This window comes from Drosophila subpulchrella, unplaced genomic scaffold (assembly GCF_014743375.2).
Source record: "Drosophila subpulchrella strain 33 F10 #4 breed RU33 unplaced genomic scaffold, RU_Dsub_v1.1 Primary Assembly Seq354, whole genome shotgun sequence".
NCBI lineage: Eukaryota > Metazoa > Arthropoda > Insecta > Diptera > Drosophilidae > Drosophila > Drosophila subpulchrella.
In genome coordinates, this window is record NW_023665577.1 from 9,315,411 (window position 1) to 9,342,086 (window position 26,676).

The window sequence follows — 26,676 nt, forward strand, 5'->3', positions numbered from 1 at the left end:
TTCTAATGAGGTCGAGCTCGTCTTGGAGACATCAAAGTCACCCCAATGCCAATACACTGCCTATTAAATATATTTATGCAAATAGGTTCCATTCCATTTCGACTGTTTGCCAGCTACAATTAGACGTAATTCCTGCTGGGCTAAATTTATGCCTTGATTTATGCAAAGAAAACACGTTATTATTGAACCTGCTGGTCTGAGTGACTGATTTCCCAGCATGTGTGTTCCAAATATAAACTGCTAAAATATGCATGCAGATTGCCTTGTATTAATATCATTGATTCAATAGCCAGGCATTGGAAATCAAAGAAGTATAGGTATGTATGCCAAATTAGACTAAGCCCCCAGGTCAATTTGACTTGGCTTGTAAATGCTTCATGCGTGTGTTTCGAAGAAATTCATTTTATTAAATACATGACTGATCTTTGTTAAACAGAAATTTGATATATTCGAATTTAATTATAAATTTTGAATGATGTTTAATTTAATGTTTGCGAATGTAATGTATTGAAATCATTGAATTTCTCTTTATAGTTAGTATTTCCTGGATAATTTATCTTCGATTTTCCGATTAACATTGCTATTTTACATATTTGTAAATTTGTATATGTGTGCTTGATGATTTAATTAGCTACATTTGTGGCACGAAGAGAAAAAGTCGATTTCTTGTAAACAAAGGAACTAAAACAAGTGTTCACATTTCTATAGATTGCATTTTTGTCCATAAACCTGTTGCTTCTTAAACTTAAACGTTTGGATTGTATAGTCCTTATAAAGTTTTAGGCATTTCCAAAAGAAATTAGCGGCAGTAGCACTGGGTAAAAGTTGGTTAGTTGCCCAAATCGAATAAAAAATGTCTAAAATCTAAATATTGGTAACAAATTGACAAATGACCCCAAAAATGCTATTGAGTAAACCCATTATAAATAAATCCAAAATTAATAATTTTATTTTCATACCAATCGGGATGCCTACACAAAATGATGCGATTTCCGCTTCTTGCTCTTAGTTTTTGGCATTTTTGGTTAGAAATTGTTCTCAAGGGAAACCGCGATTTCTTCATCAGTCACAAGCCAACAGTTTGTCCCCTAATTGATTGCATTAAGTATTCATTGCATTTTATCGTTTTCCTTTCCTTTTATTATTACCTACCGTACAGTACTCAAATATAAGTCAAGAGATATATACTTCGCCTCTTCTCCCCCACATTTATGTCAAAACACACAAAACGCTTGTCAGAGACAAGAAACAGGACTTCATTGTACATCACAGATAGTCAGATTAAATATTTATTTCAACCCAAAGAGCTCAGTTTATACAAAGAGTTCAGTTTAATGTAACATTTCTGTAGCATTTCTGGAATAATTTAAAGAGTAATGTTGATATTCGATGTGTTAACCTCTGTTAAATTTTTCTTTTTCGACAACCTGTGGGCCCAACGTTTAAACGATATACATTTAACACAATTTCAATTTATTTTCCATTTTATGTGCTGGCGACAAAAACTCCTCTAATAACAATTTTTGCATATTGACTAATTGAGTTTTCAGCCGCATCCGTCTGACCGGCAATTAATAAATATTCTGATTTCATTATATCGTATTTTTAGTAAATTATGAGTGAATTATTTGTGTGCCATTCACATGTGTGTATGTGGAAAATTTAAAAAGTGTACTGACCGCAGCCGATTTTAGTAAATAATTTGAGTGCAAACTTAAACAAAATCAGAATGAATATTAATGCAGCGGTTGGGTGACCGAAGAGCTTCAATTGACATTAAATAGGCGAACCATTAGACTACAGTAAATAAATAAATAAATACGAGTTTAACAAATAAATTATGCGTAGCCTAGTTGTTTTATCCTATTTACAGTTCGGTTTTTAACAAGGAAAAGTTGACTTCAAAGTTGCTCGATCTCGCTTAACGTCTCACGCTCTCGAAGATTGGGGACCTCCGGTTCACTTGGACGGCATGTTGCACTGTGGATACAGGCTCTGGCAGTCCTTTTGATCCTGGCCATCCCGGGCAGCCTGAATTAGTCGATAGAAGCGACGCACTGCCTCATTCGCATGCGTTACGGGCTCCAGTTCGCTGGTGTCGCTGCAACAGACACAAAATGGGAAACTTTAGCAAAACAACTTTTCGCGTATTTCATTAAATAGTATTTTTTGTGTGTTATTCCTAGCAGATGCTCCCCATCATGGTTTTTTTACACTCGAAAACAAAGTATTCGTAGTTGGTCTAGTACATTAAATATTAGCTTGAGTCCTAAAAAAATTTATATTTAAATTTTTTAAATTTTAATTTGAATTTAATATTGGAATAAATTTATGATATATAAATATATAATAATAATTTGTTTTTTCCCGAATCTTCTTCAAAGCCCTAATCAATCAAAAACCATTAGAAATTAAAAATGTCATTAAAATTTGAGCACAAGAAAAGTTTTGCCTGTCATATTTTAACAGAAATCCTCAATGTGTACGGTTGATTGATGTGATTTTTGAATAGATTTTCTGGAAGTCAAGCCAATGTTTTTTTAGAGTGTTCTTAGTTAGTTAGTCCTAGCTGCAGGCCAAAGCCTAAGAACGCTTTTTGTTGGGTGCCAGGAAGTCGGCTAATTAACTTTGCCATTTCGGCCCATCGCAGTAAAGTTTTCATGGGCGCAGGTCGAATCGCTTGTGCGCACTTTTGGGCTTACCAACACGCGCCTTTTGTGTGTCAGACATTCATGCGTCACCCAAAAACGCCTACATCCCATTCCCCATCCTGCTGGCCCAGCTATTCGAGCTTAAATTGAAGGCGTCTGGGGCAATTGATTCTGTGGGCGGGGCGTTGCTAATGGATTTCATGTGACTAGTCAGTCGTGCACGGAGGTGGTGGCCGGAAAATCGCACCCACATAAGTCAAGGCCAAACTGATTTCCTATGCTCTTTGTCCGCCAAGGAAGAATGGGGGGACGTGACCTGATGCAAGGATATGTTGCCTGACTTTTAATGTACAACAGTACTTTTTTATCCTCCGCCCTTATCCCACAAAATAAAATAGTTAACACAATAAATCAACAACTAACTACAGTCAAACTTCTGTAAATTATTCCGACCCTAGTCAAGTGAATTACATTGGGTAGCAAGTAAATTAAAACTACGTTCCTGGGAAAAATTTTATTTTCAATCAATAATGAGATTTAGTAAACTTATTCTGATTTTATTTGATGTATTTTCATTTTCATCAGATTATATTTCAGAAATAATTTTAATCAGAAAATAATTTTAATTATTGACGTCAAACATTTCAATACCATTTCAAGACCAATTAAAATTGAACAACCAACGCCCTGGGCTGACATTTCAGAATTGTATTTAAAGATTTGATTCTCTTCCGTTGAAATGGTAATACCCGAAATACTTTAGCACGCTTTTCCATTAATTATGATTGTTTTCATTATAGATGCGCATGATTGCAGACAGTGGACGCTTTAAACAAACGTAGCATTTCATTAGGCCAATTTATTTTAATTAATTTTCAACTACGATGGCCGAAAACCTGAGCTCCCCGCCATCGTCAATGGCGTCCCGATAAGGCAATTAAGCACACTTTGGCCACTCAATTAATGACTTGTCATGGGCACGCGGACTCATAAATCATGCGACATAGGGACTAGGTCTAGCTGACTTCTCCTGGGAGGCGAGCCTGTCACTCACAAAGTTGTCAAGGCATTTATCTCGGGTCTACAAATTTTGCACTCATTGTTGTCAGCGTGAAAAGGCCCATAGGCAGGGCCCAAAAGATAATGAGCCATGAGAAATATGATGAATGCGAAATGCGAGTTTATCTGGTCTGTACCATGCTCGAGTGCCCCTGGAGTGACCGATGTGGGTGGAACCATTTTCGCTGAGGATGATGATGATGATGGCACGCGGCTTATGGCTGGTAGTTCCACTTGGCTGGCCATGTGCAGTGTGCAGTTCAATTAGGAGATGCGACGCGACAGCCACGAACTTGCGACGACAAACTGCACTCCGACAGCCCCAAGTTCCACTTTCTTTTCACGCTCTTGCCTATTAATTGAAAGGCAATGATGGGGCCCATACTGGAGGTGGGCCTTTAAAGCCATTCCCGCAGCGAAAACGCGTCGAACTGAGCTGGCTGCAAAACGAATTTAAGTTTTGACTGCCTGACATCACAATTTGCAATGCCCGGGGAGCAATTAGAGCACAGAATGACACATTTTATGGCAAATGACAAGTCTTAGTTCATGGCACACAACCATAAAGCCAGCCTGCCTCTTGCAGTTATGGCCAAAATAGTAAGTCGTTAGATTTTGAAAACTTAAGGCAACTAACTTGGACTATAATGAATATGCATAAAGTAAAATATTGAAGAAAAACTTTCTGTTTGACAAATGGTAATTACATTTTGTCACGCATTTCCAAGTGATTGTTAAATGCTAATTACCTATTTAAAAAATAGTACTTTAAAGGCCTTCAAGTATGTTAAATAATTATCGTAAGCAAATTTACTCAGAAAGCCAATTATAGATTTTAAGAATTGTAATTTTATCTAGCACAGACCTTTATATACAATAAATTTTAGTTTCACTCTTGCAACTTGATGTTTTTAAAAATTAGTAGCAATACATCTATAGATATTGCTTTGCTAAGAGTGGAATTTAAAATACCAATTAATATAAATCTGACTGACTGAAATATGGTCTCTAGCTTTCAAAGGAAAATCAAAACAAAATGTAAAAAATATAAAAATCAAAAATGTTACCAAATTACTACCTTAATGTATAGTATTTTTTTAATATTTCTAATTGAGACCTTAATCCCCATAGTTCCACACTTACCGACTTAGCTCCGCGGAGATGAAGTTGCTGTGCGGACTGTAGGTGGCCGGATCCTTGTACATGCTGCACACGATGCGCTCCTTGCACAGATCGTTCTTCACGCCCAGTTGCTCGACGATTTTGTCGATTTTCAGCAGAATGGGACTGTAGAACGGATCGTAGTTGAGCGGATACAGCGGCTGAAAACGCACAAAAAGCGCACAGGTTATTCGTCACGAACGCAGGTTGGTGCGGCGGATGTCAGCAATTGCAAACCTGTCCGTCCTGTACGAATGGCTGGTGCTCCAGTATCTTCTGCTGCTGCTGGATGAGGCGCTGCTCGGCCTGAATGCGGATGGCCTCCTTCAGCTGGGCGGCTAGTTCGGGCTGGGGATGGAAAAAGAGGATATGCAGAGAGTTCTGTCAGTCATGCACTCAGAAAATCGATCTATTTCACGATATTCAAAACTGATATATCATTTAGAAAGAAGCAAAGTTTATGAAATCGTTTGAAACTACAGAACCCAATATAAAAAATATATAACAAAAATATATAAATAGAACACCTTTAACTTTTTAATTTCTCTTATATAGTATTCCTTAATATCTACTGTTCTCCTATGATGATTTTGCAAAGTTTTTTTTTAAGGATTCGGTTTTCTATTGATGTATTTTTACCATGTTAAGAAATGTCCCAGTAATGTTAGCGTTAAGTTCTTGTACAGTTTTTGTATCACCTTGTGATATCCTTGTAGAGATTATTATAATTTTAGTCAGAAGTTTGCAACGCGGTGGTAGATTGTTTTCCGATCCTAAAAATTTACATATTTCTGATCAGCATTCCTGGAAAATTCGATCTGGCCATGTCAGTCTGTTTATAAGTCCGTCTGTGTCGTTTTTACGCAAACTAGTCTTTTAGTTTTATAACTATCTGGACGAAAATTTCTCAGAAGTCTTCTTTCTAATGCAAGTAATATAGAGGTTGAAACGACAACTATTCTTCCTCGTATTGGAATGATTGGAAAGTTATGTGTACATTTTATTGCTTTTTTATGATTTAAAAAATTTCTGTTGAACTAAAAAAAAATTTAATTGCATGACATGGTTTAGCTGTAAGGTATATAAAATTCGGCTGGCGTAAATAAGCCTCCATTCCTGTTTTTAATATTAGGAGGTGCTTTAAGATAGACAAAAGAGAATATTATTACTAGCTACAAAGGTTGATGCACATAATATTACTTCTGCAATCCTGTTTAGGACCTACTGACTTAAAAATACTGCACATATTCAGAAATGCTTTAAGCAAAGTCTATTGGAAGCCAGCAACTTTTGTTATTTCTTGCCTGAAAATAAATTTAAATCTCGCAACTGTTAATGGCACATAAATTAGGTATGTGTCCAAGTCAAAAGCGTCGTACAAACATTTTGTAGGATGCAACAGCAAAAACCACTTTGTGTGAAAAGGGTTGAGTTTGCTTGAGCTGCTAACCTTCTGCCGGGGACAGCTCATCCAAACCCAACTGAACTGGCTGGCACACTTTCTCGGCGGCCAGGAGTTCCCATCATATTCGGCTATGGCTTTGGCAAGGCGAGCTCATTTAATTAATGTGAACAGCGGGGTGTTTTGCAAGCCTACGGGTTTTGCAGTCGGTCGGGAAGTGCAATGGCAAAGTGCATTTTAATTATGGCTTAGTTGACAAGCCAAGAGCCCGAAGGCCCGGCCCACATGTGGCCGGCGACGCAGCTCACTTGAAAGTGAAAACTGTCATCGAGTGTCAGTCAGTCAGTCGGTCAGTCAGTCAGTCAGTCGGTTGGTTGGTTGGTCTGCACAAACTGTTTGCCAAGCCATTCACCTTGCAGGGCCTGCAGTTTGAGCCACTTGAATGGTGTCGCTGGGCAAAAAGAGAAAAGAATTCAGCTGCCATGCGGACAAGACAATTTGCATCATAGGAAAACAATTTGCACTTTTGTGGAAAGTGTCAATAGAGACGGCCATGTGCCAGACGATTGTTTGCCAGTGAAACTGCAGCAGCCTGATTGATTGTGTTGTTGTCCAGTTGTGCAAGTGTGCAAACTGCAAATAGGAGCCTCTAATGATGCAAGTAGTCAGGAGGAGGTGCAGACGAACTACCAGTGCCACAGTAACCAGACGGCAATGAATACATAATTCTTTCTTGAAAGTTTAACGAGGAAAGTTTGAAAAATTTTAAGTTCTTTCTTTCAGATTCTTTTTTGATTTAATTTTTAAAAAACGTGCACCTCAAGGTGCATGTTAATAACTTCTTAAATATTCAGATATGGATTTAGATAACCTAAATGCATTTTAAAATGGGGAAAATGGTTAAAGGGTTTGTTAAAGTATATTTCTATATGAACACACAGAAAATTCGGACGTTCTCATCTGAGTTGAAAATGTCCTTAAGAATAAAACGACATTTTTGAAGTGGAAAATGTTTCCTTTTTGCTAGAATCAAGTTGAATTTCCGGTATTTACATTGTTGATCTCAACAAATGAACTATTAGTTCAGTCACTAGTGTATAATTATCAAAAAGTTGTTAAATAAAATCAATTTAACTTTTTCCCTTCTCACCATTTCGTTCTAATATTGAGCACATTGATATCAAAATGTACTTACAAGGTTTTTAAGAACAAATGTTCTCAATTTAAGAAGAATGTACTTCAAGATTTCTCTCTTAAAAAAATTTAAAAAATAGGAAAGCCTACAGTAAAATATCCTAAGTATATATTTGAAATTCCTTTTTTTCCAGCGACCATTTTTTTGGAGCTGATAAAAAGAAAACTAAATATCACTATAATAATGTGATTGTGAACCCAACTATTTTAAAAATGTTTTTATAATAACTTGTTGCCTGCCTTTTCAAATATTTTTTATTTATACCAATGGTTCGAAAGTAGACTGTTTTTTCTGCACACAAAATTGCAAGTTTGGTTGATTTTAACCAATTTTTGCATGTGTGCTTTCCCTTGAAACCTATGCAGATTGTGTTTTACGCGGAAAATGGCGCAACTCTCGCCACTCATAACCACACGTGGGCTATCTGATTTCACAGACTTCTTTTTTATGTACATTGCTGCGATTACAATAATGCACATTTGCGTATTCCGTTTGCCTGCTGGAAATTTATACGAACATACGTAATGGGCTGTAATGTGATACGCACCGAAAGTTGTGGCTCCTGCGCAGCCTGATTTTGCTGCTGCTGATTATTGCGCGCGGGATCATACTGCGCGGCAATTTGAGCTGCTGCCGTGAGCCCGGGCCCACTTTGCGGCGGATGGTGTCCCTGTCCCGGAACGAACACCGGATGGTGCTGCGTGTGTGCCGGCCTTGAGCTGTAAAAATCGGGGATAATTATACGCCGATAGCAGGTGGGAGTGGGTTGTGTGGGCTCAAATTGGGTTGGCACAATAGTTCCATTGGAGCGGCGAATCAAATTTCCTTTTCGCTGCTCTTTTTAATTGGCAGCAATTACCACCCAACAGTGAGTGTTGTTTGGCTTTCATTAAAGAATTTTAATTACATTTGGTTAAGCAGGAAGGACATAAGGGATGCGAAAACAAATAGATAGCGTTTCGAATGGATCGTTAATTATAAGCACAATCTACCAGAGTATAGCGTATAATAAACATATGTTAGAGTTCTGCACCGAAAAAATGTTGGCATAGTGACACTAAAGCTTACAAAAGCTAAATATTATAAGACGAATATTGGCAAACCTCCCTATCTGTGTCTTTAATCTCTTGATGTTTGTCAGATCTTTGATGTTTATCAGACCTTCTAAGGAATTAAGTAAAAAAAAAATTTTGTTTAGTGGTCTTAATAGAAATTTTTTAATATTTCTTGAGTTAAAAGAAGGCTTCTAAGTTTATGGTTCGATACGATTTCGGAAGAAATGTACTAGCAAATAATAAGCCTGGTTATTCTTTTTTCAGTGCAGACATTGGATGCGTAGGAAATAAACACTTTAATATAAAGTCACCGGGAAATAGAAGGAGTGGCTTGGGGACTAGCATGAGTTAGTAGCTTATATAACGACCAAATCTATGGGTGTGCGGGTGTGTTCCTCTGCGGCAGTGCAAGTGAGATTTCATGTGCGTAGGTGTACTTGTTTGTTGGTTTTCGGGCGCCCTTTAGTGGCATGTACCTTTGTTTGTCCTGACTTTGAAATGGGTTTAAACTGTGACTAGAGGCTTGTATTTTCTGAGCACTTAATTGCTGTTGCAGCTGAAGCTTGAGCTGTTGCTGCTGCTGTTGCTGTTGCGACTGCTGTTTCGGCTGGGTGGGCGGCCTCGCCTGCTGGTTGACAGGCCAACGCTGATGTTGCTGCTGGTGTGTCGCATGTTGCTGGTGTGCCTGTGCCTGTACCTGATGTTGCTGTTGTGCCTGTGTGGTGCCCAGGCCCCAAGCATGCAGGAGACCGGCGTCATTCGCCGGGTGGGGCTTAAAGTAATGCGCATTCTCCTCTATCTGTGCAACGCGATTTATATCGCCTATGTATCTATTGTATGTGATGCAGGTCGGTTGTTGTGTGTGAGTGTGGCGTGTGAGTGTGGTTTAGAGACAAGACAGAGACACAGACAGTTACAGATGCGGATACGGAAGGCGTGGGGTGGTGTCTAGAAAAGCGGAACTTACTCGGAACCCAAGCCCGGTCCACTGTTCTCCCAGGCCCCCTCGAAGTGCTCGAATCCGGGGCCGTAGCTCTCGTGCACGGGGGCTCCATGGAGATAAGCGGACGGATGACCCTTGGGCGGGTGGGTGTAGATGATTTCAGGACCCGGACCCGAGTGGTGCTCTCCGCTGTGCCATGGGGGAACCACCTAAGGATCAAAGAGAGTACCATTGAGAATTAAGTATAGCTTACATTTTGTAAAAAGAAGGTGATGAATTATTTTTAAATACCCTTGTAGAGGGTATAATGATTTCAGTCAAAAGATTGCAACGCAGTGAAGGAGACGTTTTCGACCCCATAACGTACATATATTGAATATATATTCTTATATATGTATATATATTCTTGATCAGCATCACATCGATCTAGCCATGTCCGTATGTTCGCTTCTACGCAAACTAGTCTCTCACTTTTAAAGCTATCGGGATGAAACTTTCCCAAAAGTCTTGTTTCTATTGCTGGTAGTATATTAGTTAGAACGAGTCGGATCAGGCAACTATATCCTATAGCTCCCGTAGAATTGATCAAAAAATTATTTATAAATATATGTCTAAAAATGATAGCTTCGATGTTTTTTGACATATTAACTTCTACTATTGGGGATATCATTCTTTTAATATTTAAGAATTTCGAATAAAATTTAAATCAAATCTGACTTTTTCATCATATAGCTGCCAAGGATCGTAAAATTTATGTAGCATAAATTATTTCTGTTCCTCTGTTTACCTTAAATGTGTTAAAATATTCTATTGAAAAACAAAATATGATATTTATAGATACTTTTTTAATTACTTGAGAACTTTTAAAAAGTAAATATAATTGCTTTTAATATTTTTAAACTACTAAAGGCAACACCAAGTGAGAATAGCCGGCTGCGACCGAGCTCTTCAATCTTAAATGATGCAGATTGCACTTCACTTTATTAAAAGGGTTGCCATGACAGTCATTTAGCGCAAATTAAGAAATATGGTAATGAAGAAGTCGGGTGCCCTGCTTTGGCTTGACGTTTAATAAACTCGTCAGCAAACTTTGTTCACTGTACTATAAGGCTTCCTTTTTGAGTGCTCTCATCGCGACATCTCGTCGGCTATTTATAGTCAATATTTGAACATACCAAATAATACGCATTATTGCTCAACTTTGTCTGGTTGGCTGGCTGGGCCAGCTTAAGCTCAGTTCAATGACTGCCAAAACGCCGTAAATAACGAACAAAATGCGGAGATATGTGACTGTGTCATTGCCTGGCACTTCGACTAGAGTTCAAGCCCAGCCTATTATTTGTGCTTTTTATTGTGCACCGAATTCTAACCATATTTCATGCTGTGCGGCCCGAAAACTTTTCCTACCAAAGAGGTGACATACGCTCACGAACAGACGACATGTTAAGTGGGTGTTTCTTGGTCCTTGTGGCTGGAAAGTCTTTCACTCTGTCACTTAATTTAATTTACACCGAGTGCGAAAGCAGCCAGGGATGGCGATGACGCTTTAATAGACTGCAAGTTGTCTAGAAAATATGCACATATCATTGGCCACCCGGGTGTAAATTCACACATGGAATTCACACAACTACTCCCCTATCGATACTCCATTTTTTATTGCCGCCAATGCTTTCCTCTTCCAGCTCTTGAAGTATTCATATATTCCGTGAAAGAAAAAAGCTAAGCCGCAAGTATTCCCCACTGATTCCTGCTTTCTCCAGTTGTCGGCGTTGGCCTAAACCTCAATAAACGACTTGTTTAAAGGATTGTAATTGCTAAAGTGGTCGTTTTATTAAATCAATTCTAGGGGAAATCATACTTGGGCAAAGATTGTCGTATGCAAACATTGGGACCCGGATTATCCCAATGGCTCAGGCCCTGGACCCCGTTCAATAGCATTCTTTGGGAGCATAAGCATCTCATAAATGCGAGTATCTACGCGTGTGCACTCTTTCGTGGGAAAATGGGGTGGTTACCGCCAGACCCTGGTCTAATCCCCATCAACGGCCCCAATTGAAAGACGGGATTTCATTTGACGATATGTCAAGCTGGGTGCTGTCTGTGTCAGCGTGAGCTCATTTCGAGGGCACGTGCTATGCCAACTTGAAGTCGGGATTCTTCAATGGAAATTCTTTTCAACTGCCGGCGGAGAACGGCTCTAGACTTTTCTAATTGAATTTCCGGGAGCGCGGGCTAGAACATGAACAAAAGAGACTTCCGACCGGCAGATTCATAGACAAACTGAATCACATCCAGATTGTTAATGAAATTTCTCCAAAAATACGCCCGAAACATGATAAGTATAATAGGCCTAACCCAAACCAGTTAGTTGTGTTTTATGGCATCGAAGAAATTTCTTTTGGCCGAATGTCATATCTCAGTGTCATCGAAATCTTTGCTCTGCTCGACTTTGAAAGCTAGTATACATCTGATTATACTGTTAAATAAACAATGTCTTTTGGCTCATCTATTGAATTTGATGAAATTCACTTGTATTAATTAAATACATATAAGCTTATATTTTTTAAAAGCTCTAATAATACATTTTTAAAATAATTTAATTTTAAATAAGTAGATCTTGTCTAAATACTTATTTCGCTATCTGATAGCAATAATGTACTGTTAAAATCGAATAGCAACTGTCATATTAAATAAGTTTTAGATTAGGTCGTAAACCATTTACGGATGTAACTTCGGTGACCCAAATTAGGAAAATCTTTATGAATACTTGGAAACCGAACTCCACTTAATATTATGCATTTTATATTACCCGTGCAAATGTACCTACGATAAAATCGTCAATTCTACTTGATTGTATCGATAAACTTTCTAGAAATCTCTGCGGATAAGATGCAATTTGTGCAATATCATCTCCCATCTGCGCTTACCGTGTGATGATGGTCGATGAGGTGATGGTGGTGGTGGTATTTGGCTGGTGCGTGATAGGATTGCTGGTAGTGCGAGCAGAGCTTGAAGAGGTGCGACAGCGCCGGGAACAGGAAGAGCAGGAACTTCAGCAGCAGTTTCTTGGCCGCCCCGACTCCGATGACGATTGGCAGCAGCCAGAACAACTTGATCTTGATGATCTTTATGATCAGCAGCAATGCGAGGAATGACAGCACCAATTTGCTGCGTAGAAATTTTTCTGGACAAACGAAAGTAGCAATCGAATCAGATTTTTGGATGCAGTTGCTGCCGCAGATTGGTCAGAGAGTGAAAGCGGTTGCTACATCTGCATCTGCGCGATAGGGAAAGAAATTGCGAGTATTACTTACGTATTTTCTTCTTGATTATCGCCCCAGCCAGTCGGGCCTTGACTACCTGTTTGGGAATGAGCTCCAGCTTGGCGATGATTCCGTTTCCTTCGATGGCCCGCGGCGAGATGCGAAAAGTGGCTCCGTTGAACATAACCTCGGGCAGATCCACCTCAAGATCGTGGGTCATCGCGAATTTGATACTCTTGCCATATAGAGCGCTGGTCACTTCCTCGATTGGGGTTTCCGCACTTGCTGCTTGGGAAATGCAGAATTGGAGAATTAGACAGAGAAACACTCGTGAGTGATGCTTTTGGGTTAATGAAAGTTGTGCGGAAAGCGAGTTCCAACACTCAGGATAGGATGATGGATGCTCTTGCGCAACTGCGAGTAAATATACGCATCCTATATTTTATATTTATAAGCGAGAGTGGGTAGACATTTGTGCGTTGGCTTAAATGACTAAAGCCAAAAAAAATATAAAAGGTTTTTAAATGTGGTTAGGCAATGCCATAACCTTATTTCGTATACATTTTTTAGGTTCTTGTTTGTTGTGAATTTAGAAACCTTGTAGTTAATTTATTACTTTTTCCAATAAATGAAATACAGTAAAATTATCAGCAATTTACCTTCTCTTTTAATAGCTTTTAGGTTTATAATATCCAATACTTTTAATTTGAGTACCAATATATGATACGATTTAAAAGGTGGTTTACTATATAGTATATACTACTATTACTATCTATTATTATATTACTATATTATTTTTATGATATATTACGATATTAATTATGATTCAATTTACTAATTAACTCAATTCTTTAAGTCTATACTTTAACCTTCACTTTAAATGCAATTCCCTAACAATTTGAGTATTTTTAAATTCCCCCTAGTAATATTTATATTTCTTCAAGCCTTAAATTGCACAACTAGCTAATTTTGCAAATTCTAAATGATCACCAGCTGTTACGTAATTCTTGACCGACTCGATGGCTGTTAATGGGCGATTGTTACAGTGTTGGCCATGCTGTGAGCCAAAGAAAACATCTGATGCCTGGTAAAAAGCCGCATAATTGAGCGCAGTCAAAGCGGCGTGACTCACATAAACGAGAGATCGTTGCCGCAGCAGATATTTCACTGCTCTCAGGCGCAGCTAAAATACGTAAAAAATCAAATCAAATCGCGGCAAGTGAAAGTTACTGGAAGTGGCAGAGTCATTTTTTGTAAACGTGCTCAGGTATCGGTAAACAAAACAGAGAAAAGAATCGACGTGAAAACTGCTTGCACACACAAAAAGTCGAGCACACACAAGGGCTCTTACATAAGGCGATGTTAGCTAAACTTAATTGGGGAAAACACCTATTTTAAAGTAAAGAATTGCTAGCTGAGTGCGTTTAAAAATAAACAAGACATTTGTAATATCAAACCAGTTTCACTTTAAAATTTGACGAAATATGGTTACAAATTTTAACTTGTAATTAGCACTTAAAGCTCTGGAGTCGATTGATTAAGATGAATAATTCTTTAACTTAAGTTAATAATTTTTTAAAACAATTGGATAACCAATAATAATACAAATTGTATTGCAATATAGATAAATGAATACCTATATTAATACCTGTGTGATTTTTCTGCCCCTATCAACGTTTTGTTGAATATTATACACTAAATATGCTAAGCACCTTAGAAAACCTCTCCAAAGCTCTCATAAAATTCATTATAGACAGTTCTTAACTTACCGGCACGTGCCTCCGAGTGCTCCTCCCTCTCCGTCTCCACTTGGTAGTCCACTTGGTTCTTGAAGAACTTGAGTCTTTGCGTCACATTGACATCCTGCACATCCAGAGCGCCATCCAGGTAGCTAAATACGTTCTTTTGAAAGCAGGAGACGTCTGGCTTCAGATAGCAATCGCGGACAAGGCCGTCCCAGAGCTCGTTTCCACTGGTGAATCGCCGGGCCAGGCGGAGGAGCAGGGAGTCCCCGGGGGCCGCTTTATCCGTATGCTTCCTGGCCGGAATATCGGTGTCATTCACCACGGTCTGCCACTCTTCTTCCGGTGGCAATTCCGTCGTCGTCCAATCCGTTGGGGATTCCGTCGGCGACTCGGTGACCGCCTCCTGCTCCTCGATGGCCTGCGTTTCCATTTCCAGGTGGCTCAACGGAGTGGTGGAGAGATGGCGACCAAGACGGCCATTCCGAGCCGTTCCATCCGCATCGACGGCCGAGTTGATTAGGCAGATCAAGAGGAGGAAAATCAAGTGGCCACATTTTAAGCTGGCCATGCTCACTGGGTGGCAGTTGCAGGTGCGATTTCTACTGGAGGATGTCCACTGTCGCTGGCTCTCACCTGAGCCCCAATTATGGGGCAAATGACTGTGTGTGCTGGGCATTGTCAGTTTCGTTTTCGGTTTCACCCGGCCAGTTAGCACTGCTGACGGCCGATTCACACCTTGAACCTACAATTGCAATCGCAATTGCAATTGCACCTTGGCCCTGCAATTTAGCTGTAACCCAACTGTTTATTTAGCCGTTTTTGCTGTAAGTACGTGTTGAGGGAACGGGAACTCTGGCTTTTTGAGGCGGACACAATGGCCGGCTTTATTGGCGAAATCGTTAGCCAATTGACAAATCAATTTATGAGGCACTCGGCTTAGCACGCAAACACAATTCCATTGATTGTCGGTCGGTTTTTCGTAGCAGCTCGATTCTTTTTATTGGTTTTAATGTACTTTCTTCGTGCTGTTTGTTTTGGACTCGTTTGTTTGGAATTTCGCTGCCGCATTTAGCGCGTTTTCTATTTGCTCTATTCGGTTATCCGGCTGCCTGCAATTACTTCATCGCGTCACACCTACGGCCTAACGGTTTCGTATCTGGAGGCGAGTATCTTGTAACTTGTATCTCGGGGATATGCAAATCACCTGTTGGCGCGTTCCGCGTGCGCATGCGTGCGCGTCTGGTTAACAACTGAGCGTGTTGTGGCCCAAACAGTTGGCCAAGATCATGGCCAGGCTTAAAGCAGACCGGTCGCTCTCTCTGGCGTTTTACTCTCCACGGTTTCGTTCAGTTGCCGTTGACTTTTTGCACTGCAATATCGGTTGTATCTGGTATCTGGTATATGGTACTCCTGCATTCACACGTAGCTCTTTCAAGATTCTTCCGCCGCGCAAAACCTTAACTGTAATTTTTGCCGCGGCTGAAAGTTGTTTGGTCTACGCTCACTCCACTATGTTTGTTTATACAATTTCCAGTTAGCTTCAGATTGTTTCGAGTGCAGTTTGTCTGCTGGCTTGACGTTAATTTTCCTGGTAGTTTTTGCGCCGCTCTTCCTTAGTCGGCGCTTTTCACGGCCATTTGGTGTCCAATGAACGGGTTTTCCTACAACGACAAAGTAAGTACATAGATAAAGCGATTTTATTATGTTTTGATGGCGCCAATATGCGGCTTTGGTTTTCCGGCAACTTTAAATCGAGATAAAAGAGAAAATGGGTCAAGAGTCGAGCGGCTGATTTGTAATTCGATTGAAAGATACAAGTTTCATATGGTCATAATAATAATATTCTTCGTATTGGCTTAATGTACAATAGACATTTAAAACTAATCCCTCTTTAATTCAAAAATCTGTGTGCGCTTCTCTTTATTTGTGATTAGGATTTTTTCGATCTGTGAAATATTTTGAACTATTTACAAGACTTTAGGAAACCCACATAGTTTCCTAAAAATATATATATCTTCGTTTTATTTTTAAACGAAAATTGGTTACCAATTGACCTATAAATTACGAAGTTTACCTTTTATCCACAACGACTGGATTGGGAACAGAATTGAAAAGCTATTCTTGGGGACAAAAGAAACCAATCGACTGTCAAATAAAATCGCCATTACTGAACCACTTCCGATGAGCAACAAAAGACGTGTGGCGGCATACATAAGACATATGACATTCATCTTTTGTTGCTCGTGGGCCATTGAAAGTGCTTCAGCTAATATTCCATATTTGATCAAGATATCAATCTCGGTTCTTGCACTTTGACCTTATTATTGCTACTTTATTCTGGCTCTGAACTTAATTGGCACACGTCTGAGACCTTTGTGGCATTCTAATTAGCTCAACGTTGTCGCTGATTTGGGCCCAGACATAAGAGCCATTCCATAAACTGTTTCAGCCGTTTATAATTATGTTTCCAATGCAATCAATTAGACCGCATTACGCGCACAGCTGCATACTAGAGTACTGCTCACGATTATTATTTTTAACGAGCTGCGACTTAGTTGCTCTCTGCAGACGGTACGTATGCGTAATGTGCATAAACGACATATGTTTCATGTAACGTGTCGCGTTGTTATGGCTTTTCATATTAAAGGCATTCTATTAAAGTGCCATGGCGGCTTATGTCATGCCAAAGAAACAGCCATAAAGCTGCGAGTACACAATTGCTATAAAAATAATGGCCAGCTAAATCAAGTTTAGGGAGTCGGCGGCAGCAGAACTCGCTCCTCACCCGAAAAACCATATGATGTAAGTTCTTTGCGGGTTCAAGTCGAGTCGAAGACCCAGCTGCAACCGTTAGGTGGTTTAAAGGTGAGTAGCTTAGAAACATGGAACTTCGGGTTTGAGCAGAGAACCAAATAAAAAATGTTTAGCTAATACTTAGTAAAAAAAGTATCAATTTTGCTTATTTACTTATGTTTAAGATGCTGCAGGTATCAGCGTCTCAGAAAATTAATATTTGAATGCATTTTGAGTTTTTGTTGCTTTTGATAAAAGTGTTTTAATTGCCACTTCGTAGTTAAATACACTTACAAAAATCTTGTGGGTTTTTAGATAATTTAGATCATTAAATATGTTATTACTGAAATTATTATATGAAATAATACCCGAATGTTATTATAATGCGAAGTAAAATTAATTTTTGTTTACTCATGTGCCCTTAAAAGTTGTTTTCGGTCTTATGCAAGACTTGAGATACATTTGATTTCGGCTGCTGTTCTGTTGTTGGCTTTCACTCGAATGCTTCCTGCTCTTTTTAATAATGATTCAATTACATCTGTCTTAATGGCACTTGAAAATGGCCAGCTCTCGGCTGGCAGGTAGATTACGTTTTCGGAAGGTAACGAGCTTTCCCTGCACGCTGCTTTTGCCGCTGTCAGTCGCAGCATTTCCGTGAGATTTTATTGCATTTTTATGTGACAATTTCTCGGGCTGACACACGCATCCGAACATCGCAAATGCCTCGCTCGACGAGCGGTTATGTAAAGCTTTAAGTATTTGCATTCCATTAAATTGTATCTATGTTCGGGGCAGACTTTCGGTTTCAGTCGAACGCCTAGTGAATGCGTCTAATAGATTACTAATTTCACTTTATGCGTGCTTGTAACTTAGTTCGCCGACTGGTGTGATTTGTGTTAGCGTGCAAATATTTTAAAGAGTTTTTCGACTCTTTCTACATTTCTTTGGTTGCGTTTCAGAGAAATCTATAGCTGAGCCGAACGAAAAGCAAACTCACTTTCGTTGCGGTTAACCAACTTGGCTCACTAATGGCTTATTAAGTCCAAATAGATCGGATTCAACGTACTTTTTATGATCCATCTGCCGGGGAGCGCAGCAAATTGACTGTGATTATTGGCCGAGAGACAATAAAAAATCAAATAAAATAACTCGAGCTCGGAATGAAAAACATTCTGCCACCGCACTGCTTCGCATATATTGCTGCGGTTTATCGCCTGTAAATTATTCCGAAGGTTTCGTTTTCAATTAAATGTGATTGTTTGGAGTGAACCACAACTTAAGCTACGCCCAAACGATTTGTTTACTTTCTTCTGGCATGCTTTTAATAAGTGTATCACTGAAAATACCCTAATAATTTTGGTTTTCCGTTTTCGTTTCGAGAATCTACAACCGGTGAGCACGCAATCCCAAGCACTAATTGGGATTCTAATGTGTATTAGAGCGCGTTGAGATTCCCATCTGGCATGCGCTAATAACTCAAGGTGGGCGGGGCAGGTCTTTAAGAACTTCATGAAGGTAGTTGGCAAAGCCAAGAAACCACAGGAAATTTCACTTTTACCCACTGGGTTAAATGCACATGGACATGCATCGCATTTCCCCTGCAAACAGGTTTCCATTTTTTCGGTTGATAAGTGCAACCGGCTTGCCAGCTGTTGGCTTTTGTTTTGTTGGTCACTCAGGCAACTTAAACTGGGTCAAATATTTGCATTCCGGTTCGATTTGAGTGGGAATATTTGTCTTCCTGCTTTTACCTACTCACTTGAAGAGATGGTCCACCAGCAACTAACACGCACAGTCACTAGCCATCACCATTGACTCATAATTCTTGGGCGCGAAACGGTGTTGTTCGCCATGGCGAGACGCCTAATTAGCAAGATATTTTGTTATTTGTCCGCTGGTCACTTTCGCTCTCGGTTTTCACAAGAAGAAATAGTTAGATTTGATTTGCAGAATCCGTCGTGTCTTTCACTTTTTACAGTTGCCAATAAAAGCAACCGAGAGGCGCGATAAACGTGGAAGGCCGGCGACCGTGAAAGACCAACTGAAACGGAGGTGCCGCCGCGCAAAAGATGCGGCCAACTTTGGGTGTTGGTAGGTGAGTTTAATCGTACGGATACAGATACATTAAAGATATATACAGATACATACAAACACACTAAAACACTGAGAGAGATGGAGAGAAAGTAAACACTTCAGACCGCCGGAAAGTATGCGACAATTTTGCTGTTTACTGTGAAATACTTTGCTAGAGATTCACAGTGATCTCTGCATAACCCGGATCGAAATATTTCCCATTTTCAGCGCATAACATATTTTATTAAATATTTTCATGTCTTTCAGTATGTTTAGCATTTTATTAAACATTTTAATATTTATTATATATGTTTTGTGAAATGCTTTGCTTGAGATTCACAGTACAATCTGCCTAAACCGGAAAAAATACTTCCCAATTTCAGTTCATAATATACTTTAACAAATATTTTATATATGAGTTTATTTTATGTTTTAATGGTAATCTAGCATTTTGTTCCTTTGTTCCCTTAATTTATTCAATTAGCTTGCCGCTTCCGTGGCCTCATTGTCGCCAGTGGTTTCGATGGATGTTACTTCAATGTCACTTGGGTTACTGCTGTTCAATAGTAATCTTGTTGGCTCAGTGAGACTTCTTATTGGTTCTTTAGTTGTTGAAGTAGTTGTACTTGTCGTTGTCTTTCGCCATTTTCCCCTCCACTTTTTTGGGCCATCTTGGTTGGCTGGCTTCATTTGATTCTTCATTATCTTGTGCCATTCAGATCCGTTGTCTTGTTGGAGGGAGCTTCCAAGTAGATTTACAGTCATCAAATCATTGAAGCCCTGTGCAATTTGGTCCTCCACTTTGTCCTTGGACGGTCTGGTCATCAGACGCATCTGTTGGTTTAGCATAAAGGGAATGGGATAGGGGATATAGACTGGAAGGGGATAGAAAATAGGTTGAGTAGCCACTGTATCCATTGGTCCATGGGCAATTGCGGGCGAACTCTCCCACATTCCTGGCATCAGCAATAAGTCCTGCATTGGACGCTTCTGCTTTTGTCCATGACTAAAAGTTGGTTTCTGCTTCTGAAGAGGTTCTGTTTTTTTAGGTGGCCTTTCTGTGGCATCTGTTGTGTCCGTCACAAGTGGAATTGCGGTTGCAGCATCTTGTATTAGAGTGGGCTCAATTTCTTGTTCCGATTTAATTGACTCCCCAACTTTTGGCTTAGCTAGGGGGTTTGAAAGTACAATCAGTGGAGTTTTTGGATCATCTCCGCTTGCTTTCAGCACGGCTAACGGTTGCTCACTTTGCAATTGGGCAAAAGTTTGACTTGTTAAGAGGAGGACGACAACTGTAAAATAATAGTAAATGTTATACAAATTCAATCAGTTAATTTTCTGCTACGTACCACAATAAATGAACTTCATGGCGATATTAAATAAACTGAACTTCTTCTGATAATTTCCGCATTTTATATGTTGTGCTTGAATTGGAAAGTAGGTCTAATCAATTCATTTTAATGTTGCTAATTGGCAAAAAAGTTTTTTTTAGAACATATCTTTTATATACGATTGCTTTCTACAAAGGTTTGAATAAATGGGATTTCTTAAAACTGGTTTGACACGTGCGTTAAATTCAAAACTTCATGTTTAGTAATACATTGAACATTTAAGTTATTTATATTTGCGACTATTAAAGTACAAGGTCCTTTCTTTTACAAACCAACGGATTTTACAAAAAATATTTTTTAACTTTTTTTATTTATTATTTGGTAAAAAACTTAGCACATGTATCCGGGTTTGGCAGAAAAAATATTATTTTTTGATAGTTAAAATTTTTTAAATATTTTTTTTTAATAAAGGCCAATTATAAAAAATTAATTTTTGAAAATCTATATCTCCAGCTGTAGTTTTCCAATTGACTGCTTTTCTTTTGCATTTATTTCTCTAAAACCTCTTCTGTTAAAATACATTCTTGAAAGACACTTATTTTTCACTTATTAATAATAAAAGCAAATAAAGATTTTAAAATTTTTAAGGCTTGAACCCAAAATTGTTCTGCACATGCTTAAGTTTTGCACAAGTTTAAGTTGAAGTGGCGTAACAAAATTTGTTTGGTGTAGCAATTGAAATTGACGAAACCAATAAATTATTTTCAAAATTTGTATTCTAGCATCAAAACTGTAAGCGCCACAGTCTCTGTCGGTTTCTGGCAGTTAGAGTGGACGTGGCACTCTGTTGAAATAAACATACGCTGCGCAGGAATCTCTAGACTCTGCCTGCCTAGTCCCAACTTTGTCGCTTTTATAATATCCAAGATCACATCGTTCATACATACGGACAGACGGACATAGCTAGATCGACTTGGCTGGTGATCCCGATCTAGTATATAATTATATACTTTATAGGATCGGAAACGCTTCCGTCTACCTGTTCCGACAAATCTAATGTATGTACGTTTTAAGTCTACGAGTAACGGGTGTTATGACTTCATGCTGCTGTTAAAGCGACTAGGGAGTGATGGATTTATATATTTATTTTATTTCACAAACTTCGACCCAATCGGAAAGTAGGTTAAATATTTCAAAAATGCAAATACTTCTGTCACTGTGAACTAGAATGTTCCATCTTTGATAACTTTGTTTAATCGCAAGAGTTTGCTTATTGTTTATTTAACCGGGATAGAAAAATAATTTCGCGTCACCATGACACTGCAATATTTGGACCCTGCTTGTTCTTATTCATAAACGCTTAACAAACAAAAAGGTAGCTAACACAAGAGAGATCGCTATCGTTGATGCCTCGACTATTAGATACCCGTTACTCAGCTAAGTTTACCGGAAGCACTCGGTGCTTATAACTTTTTAATGAACGGCCCGAATCGAACCTTCTTTGGCATATAGTTAAACATTGATAATAAAAACATATTTAAAAATTTGGCTGTTAGACGGGTTTTAAACAAACTTGCGCTGCGCAAGTATCAAGAATCTACATGCCAAATCTTAACATTCTAGCTCCTATAGAGATCTCAGCGTTTATACGGATGAATGGACAGACGGACAGGGCTAGATCGACCCGGTTAGTGATCCTGATCAAGAACATATATATTTTGTTGGATCGAAAACGCTTCTTTTTACCTGTTTCGTACTTTCCGTCGAATCTAGTATACCCTTTTACTATACGAGTAACGGGTATAGAAATGGTAGTAGGAGTAGTGTAAAAATAAACGAAATAAATGTGGGGTCGAACTTGACAACAAAGACTTCCTTCAAAAGAAGAAAATATGAAAGACAAACAAAAAGGATGAGGAAGAATCCAGAAACAAATTTGTGAGGACGATAAGAAGAGAGAGAAGCGTTCAGTTTGAGCTTTGAACCAGTCCGCTACTAGGGGACGAGAAAACGATTTAAATCAATTGAAGTTAATAGCCATATTTTTAATTAAGTCGAAACAAAATAATAAATAAACTTAATATAATAATGATTATATTAATTATAAGCTCGAAACTTTTGTAGATATATATATATTTATATATAGATATATATATATATAACTTCTTGAACCGAAATCTGAATCCACGTCCTTCAGTTGTTCCTTGCTTTAAAAATGGTATGGGGAAAAGACCAGGATTATATTTTTAAGAAATGTTGTGGCTCTTGTTGTCACGGTTGTAGTGGATGTTGTTAGAGTTCCTGTCAATACTGCAACGGCAGTTGACGGATCAGGGGATGTGGATGTTGCGGATGTTGAGTTGTATGCGGTGTGGGTTCCGTTGTTGTGGTTGTTGTTGTGGGTTCCGTTGTTGTGGTTGTTGTGGGTTCTGTTGTTGTGGTTGTTGTTGTGGGTTCCGTTGTTGTGGTTGTTTTTGTAGATTTTGTTGTCGTTGTTTTGCCTTCTGTTGTCGTGGTTGTTGTTGTGGGTTCCGTTGTTGTTGTGGTTGTTGTTGTGGGTTCCGTTGTTGTGGTTGTTGTTGTGGGTTCTGTTGTTGTGGTTGTTGTTGTGGGTTCTGTTGTTGTGGTTGTTTTTGTAGCTTTTTTTGTCGTTGTTTTGCCTTCTGTTGTCGTGGTTGTTGTTGTGGGTTCCGTTGTTGTGGTTGTTTTTGTAGCTTTTTTTGTCGTTGTTTTGCCTTCTGTTGTTGTGGTTGTTGTTGTGGGTTCTGTTGTTGTGGTTGTTGTTGTGGGTTCCGTTGTTGTGGTTGTTTTTGTAGCTTTTTTTGTCGTTGTTTTGCCTTCTGTTGTTGTGGTTGTTGTTGTGGGTTCTGTTGTTGTGGTTGTTGTTGTGGGTTCCGTTGTTGTGGTTGTTGTTGTAGCTTTTGTTGTCGTTGTTTTTTTAGTCGGACGTGTAGAGGCTGTTGTTGTGCCTTCTGTTGTCGTGGTTGTTGTTGTGGGTTTCGTTGTTGTGGTTGTTGTTGTGGGTTCCGTTGTTGTGGTTGTTGTTGTGGGTTCCGTTGTTGTGGTTGTTGTTGTGGTTGTTGTTGTGGGTTCTGTTGTTGTGGTTGTTGTTGTGGGTTCCGTTGTTGTGGTTGTTTTTGTGGCTTTTGTTGTTGTTTTTTTAGTTGGACTAGTAGAGGTTGTTGTTGTGCCTTCTGTTGTCGTGGTTGAAGAAGGCGGACTAGTAGTGGAGGTTGTGGCTTCCGTTGTAGTGGTTGTTGTTGTGGCTTCTGTTGTCGTGGTTGTAGAAGGCGGACTAGTAGTGGAGGTTGTGGCTTCCGTTGTAGTGGTTGTTGTTGTGGGCTCTGTTGTCGTGGTTGTAGGAGTCGGACTTGTTGTGGAGGTTGTGGCTTCTGTTGTAGTGGTTGTTGCTGTGGCTTTTGTTGTCGTGGTTGTAGAAGTTCCTGTCGATGCTGGATCGGCAGTTGCGGTAGATGGGTTAAGGGCTGTTGTTGGAGGTCTCGTGGATGTCTTCCTTCGTCGCCATTTTCCCCAAAACTTTTTCAGAGCAAAGTTGGTGGGCGGCTCATCATAGTCTGGATATAAGGAGTCCTTTAGCAAGTTTTCAGTTCTTATTTCATTGATTTTCGCTGCTATTTTATTTTCCAAGTCTCCCGTCGGCGGCCTAGTCCTAGTTTGTTGATTGCCGTAGCTCAACTTAATGGGAATGGGTACTTCCGAATTGAATATTTCTTCCTTTGAGAGTTGGTCAGTGGCACCAGCTCGGCAAAAACTTATGCTTGATATGCATAATAGGAAGGCGAGCGCTACACAAACAAAATCTGTTAGTTTCCATTGTAATTAAAATATATCTGTACCTACCATAAGCAATGAACGCCATAGTGTTGCCAAATGAACTGATACTTTCTTTTGATACATTTCGCATTTTATACGAATCAGCACGTTCGAATTGGAAAGTGTGTCATTGGTAAACCTCAATATCTAATACATCTGCTAATTAATGTCTAGCCAAACATCTCTTTAATACAAAAAACTAATCGTAGTATCTGTAAATATGTAGGTGTAGGTTAATATTTTGTTTCTTATTGCTTGCTAATTTAGAAATGTGGTTTGTTCAAGGAGTACTCCTACCTGTAAAGGTTTAGATATAGTGACAATAAAAAATATAATTAAAAAGTAGGTTATGTGACGTATCAAATCTACCGCAAAGAAGCAATTTAGTAATTCCAGTTTAGTTTTTGTTAAAATGAGCCCCAACAAGAATTTTACTGTTGACTTTTATATGCTTGTATTGCGTTTCTTAAAGTATAATAAATAAATAAATTATGAGATAATGCTATAAGTGTCTGCTCTTCACTAGCACTATTGGATTTGGTTTGCTGACTGATCCACTTTTAGCGACCTAGCATATCCTCCATATCCGAAACCACTGGCGGTACCTCCGCCACCGCCTCCAGCGGCAAAGTGGGGACTGTGGCCATGACCTCCATCCTCGTGGGTCACCGAGTGCGAGTGGCTGGAGGTGTAAATTGGCTTAGCCACTATCTCGTATGTCGTAGACTTTCCGCCGCCACCGGCCAAGCTCTTCAGTCCCAAAACTCCAGACAGTGTCAAGGCCATCAGAGCTGTCATCAAAGCCTTTCCGGCCATCAGAGCGATGGCGCCGAAGCCCATGGCCATAAGCATTCCCTTCATCATGACTCCGGCTGCCACCAGGGCTTCCAAGCCTCCTTTCTTTCCGAACTTGTGCTTGCGACCCTCTACGAGGGACTTGTCATCCAGCAGGCGGAATCTGAGGAAGCGCGTTTTCAGAAGATTCTCCAGTTTAGCCACTATATAGCCATTCAAGCGAGTGCTGGGATCACTGGGATAGCTGCGAGCCACTTCTGCAAAAATAAAAGTGTTAGTCATGTTAAGATATCTGAAACTTAATCGAAATGTTAATACTTATGTGGAATTTTTAGATTTGGCTCACCTAATTATTGTTTAGATTAAAATAAATATATATTTTTTTCAAACACGCAATCCTGTTATGTCTTCTGTACTTGTGTTCAACAAATTTCATGTTCAATATAATTATAATCACAACAACAAATGTTAAGCTATTTAGTTAAAATGACTAGAATTCTTAAGAAATGTTTTTTCTAAGTACCATAAATCTTTAAAAGTTCCAAACGTGTTTGTGTATTTGTCTTTGCAGAACCTACCTGCCATTAGCTCCGATGTCTTCAGTTCCTTAGCACTCTCATCTTTAACCACACTGATGCCGGGCAAAACGTTCAGTTCCTCCTGCTCGGCGAGCTTTTCCATGATCTTGACAAACTCGATCTTGAGGCACATCCAACTGAACGAAGATGTTTCACAGCCATTGAGAAGGTTCTCAGCTTTTTGGGGTTTCCGGAGGGTTTCCGTTGCAATTGCAGGCGCTTGCGTGGATTGGACACTTGCTGCCGTGGCGTATTTGCACATGAAGGCAAACAAGGCCAAATAAAACAGATATTCCAGGGTCTTGGTCAGCAACATCTTCGCTATCTACTGCGTTCGGGATTGTTCGAGAGACTGCATCATCCCAATTTTATGGCTTTAGCTTTTATACCCGCTGCCACTGCTTCCATTTCCATTCCCATTTCCCTTTCACCAAAACCGTACTCCGCACCAGGGCCCTTGTGCTTTTCTAATTACCCAAACGATTTGTGGTCGAAATTCTTCCCAGCGTCGGTCAGCTGCGTCCAACTGGGCGGCACTTTCGCTTTCCTCTGCGGCAGCGGCCGGGTCAGTCTTGCGAAACGGCCGGCTAATTCTGTCACCAAAAAGTTCCAGCCAATGAATTCCCCAAGGGGCCGAGAAGAAAACTCTCCCAGACTCGGGAATCCAGGTAATTACAAGTGCCAGATAAAAGTCGCGTGCCTCGGACCTCCATAAATTAAGAGCCAACATTTGCCTGCCTAACTGGGGCTAACTAACAATTCATTGTTAATTATTACTACATTTTCATTTGTGTCTAC

At 39.5% G+C, this 26,676-nt stretch overlaps 4 protein-coding genes across 6 annotated transcripts; all 4 read right to left on the reverse strand.

Moving 5' to 3' along the window:
- Window positions 1-1,456: 1,456 nt before the first annotated feature.
- LOC119560044 lies at window positions 1,457-18,335 on the reverse strand. Of its 3 annotated transcripts, XM_037873346.1 has the most exons (10): window positions 18,265-18,335; window positions 14,499-16,135; window positions 12,781-13,014; window positions 12,394-12,650; window positions 9,491-9,675; window positions 9,000-9,353; window positions 8,016-8,187; window positions 5,109-5,219; window positions 4,854-5,032; window positions 1,457-2,101 (listed from the first exon to the last, which is right to left on the reverse strand). In XM_037873346.1, exons 2-10 carry the CDS (start codon window positions 15,148-15,150, stop codon window positions 1,960-1,962), a joined length of 2,286 nt encoding a protein of 761 aa, XP_037729274.1. In that variant the 5' UTR covers window positions 15,151-16,135; window positions 18,265-18,335; the 3' UTR covers window positions 1,457-1,959. The 3 variants fall into 3 exon arrangements, with proteins under 3 accessions (XP_037729274.1, XP_037729275.1, XP_037729277.1); XM_037873347.1 differs by lacking the exon at window positions 9,000-9,353 and having other exon boundaries at window positions 18,265-18,327; XM_037873349.1 differs by lacking the exons at window positions 1,457-2,101; window positions 4,854-5,032; window positions 5,109-5,219; window positions 8,016-8,187; window positions 9,000-9,353 and adding an exon at window positions 8,309-8,351 and having other exon boundaries at window positions 18,265-18,332.
- A 1,485-nt stretch (window positions 18,336-19,820) lies between these two features.
- Window positions 19,821-20,708, reverse strand: LOC119560286. Its single transcript, XM_037873657.1, has 2 exons — window positions 20,690-20,708; window positions 19,821-20,632 (listed from the first exon to the last, which is right to left on the reverse strand). The coding sequence occupies exons 1-2, from the start codon at window positions 20,706-20,708 to the stop codon at window positions 19,821-19,823; spliced, it is 831 nt and encodes a 276-aa protein (XP_037729585.1).
- A 2,267-nt stretch (window positions 20,709-22,975) lies between these two features.
- LOC119560287 (salivary glue protein Sgs-3) lies at window positions 22,976-24,551 on the reverse strand. Its single transcript, XM_037873658.1, has 2 exons — window positions 24,533-24,551; window positions 22,976-24,432 (listed from the first exon to the last, which is right to left on the reverse strand). The coding sequence occupies exons 1-2, from the start codon at window positions 24,549-24,551 to the stop codon at window positions 22,976-22,978; spliced, it is 1,476 nt and encodes a 491-aa protein (XP_037729586.1).
- Window positions 24,552-25,033: 482 nt separating this feature from the next.
- On the reverse strand, window positions 25,034-26,194 carry LOC119560288. Its single transcript, XM_037873659.1, has 2 exons — window positions 25,879-26,194; window positions 25,034-25,557 (listed from the first exon to the last, which is right to left on the reverse strand). Exons 1-2 carry the CDS (start codon window positions 26,192-26,194, stop codon window positions 25,034-25,036), a joined length of 840 nt encoding a protein of 279 aa, XP_037729587.1.
- Window positions 26,195-26,676: the final 482 nt, after the last annotated feature.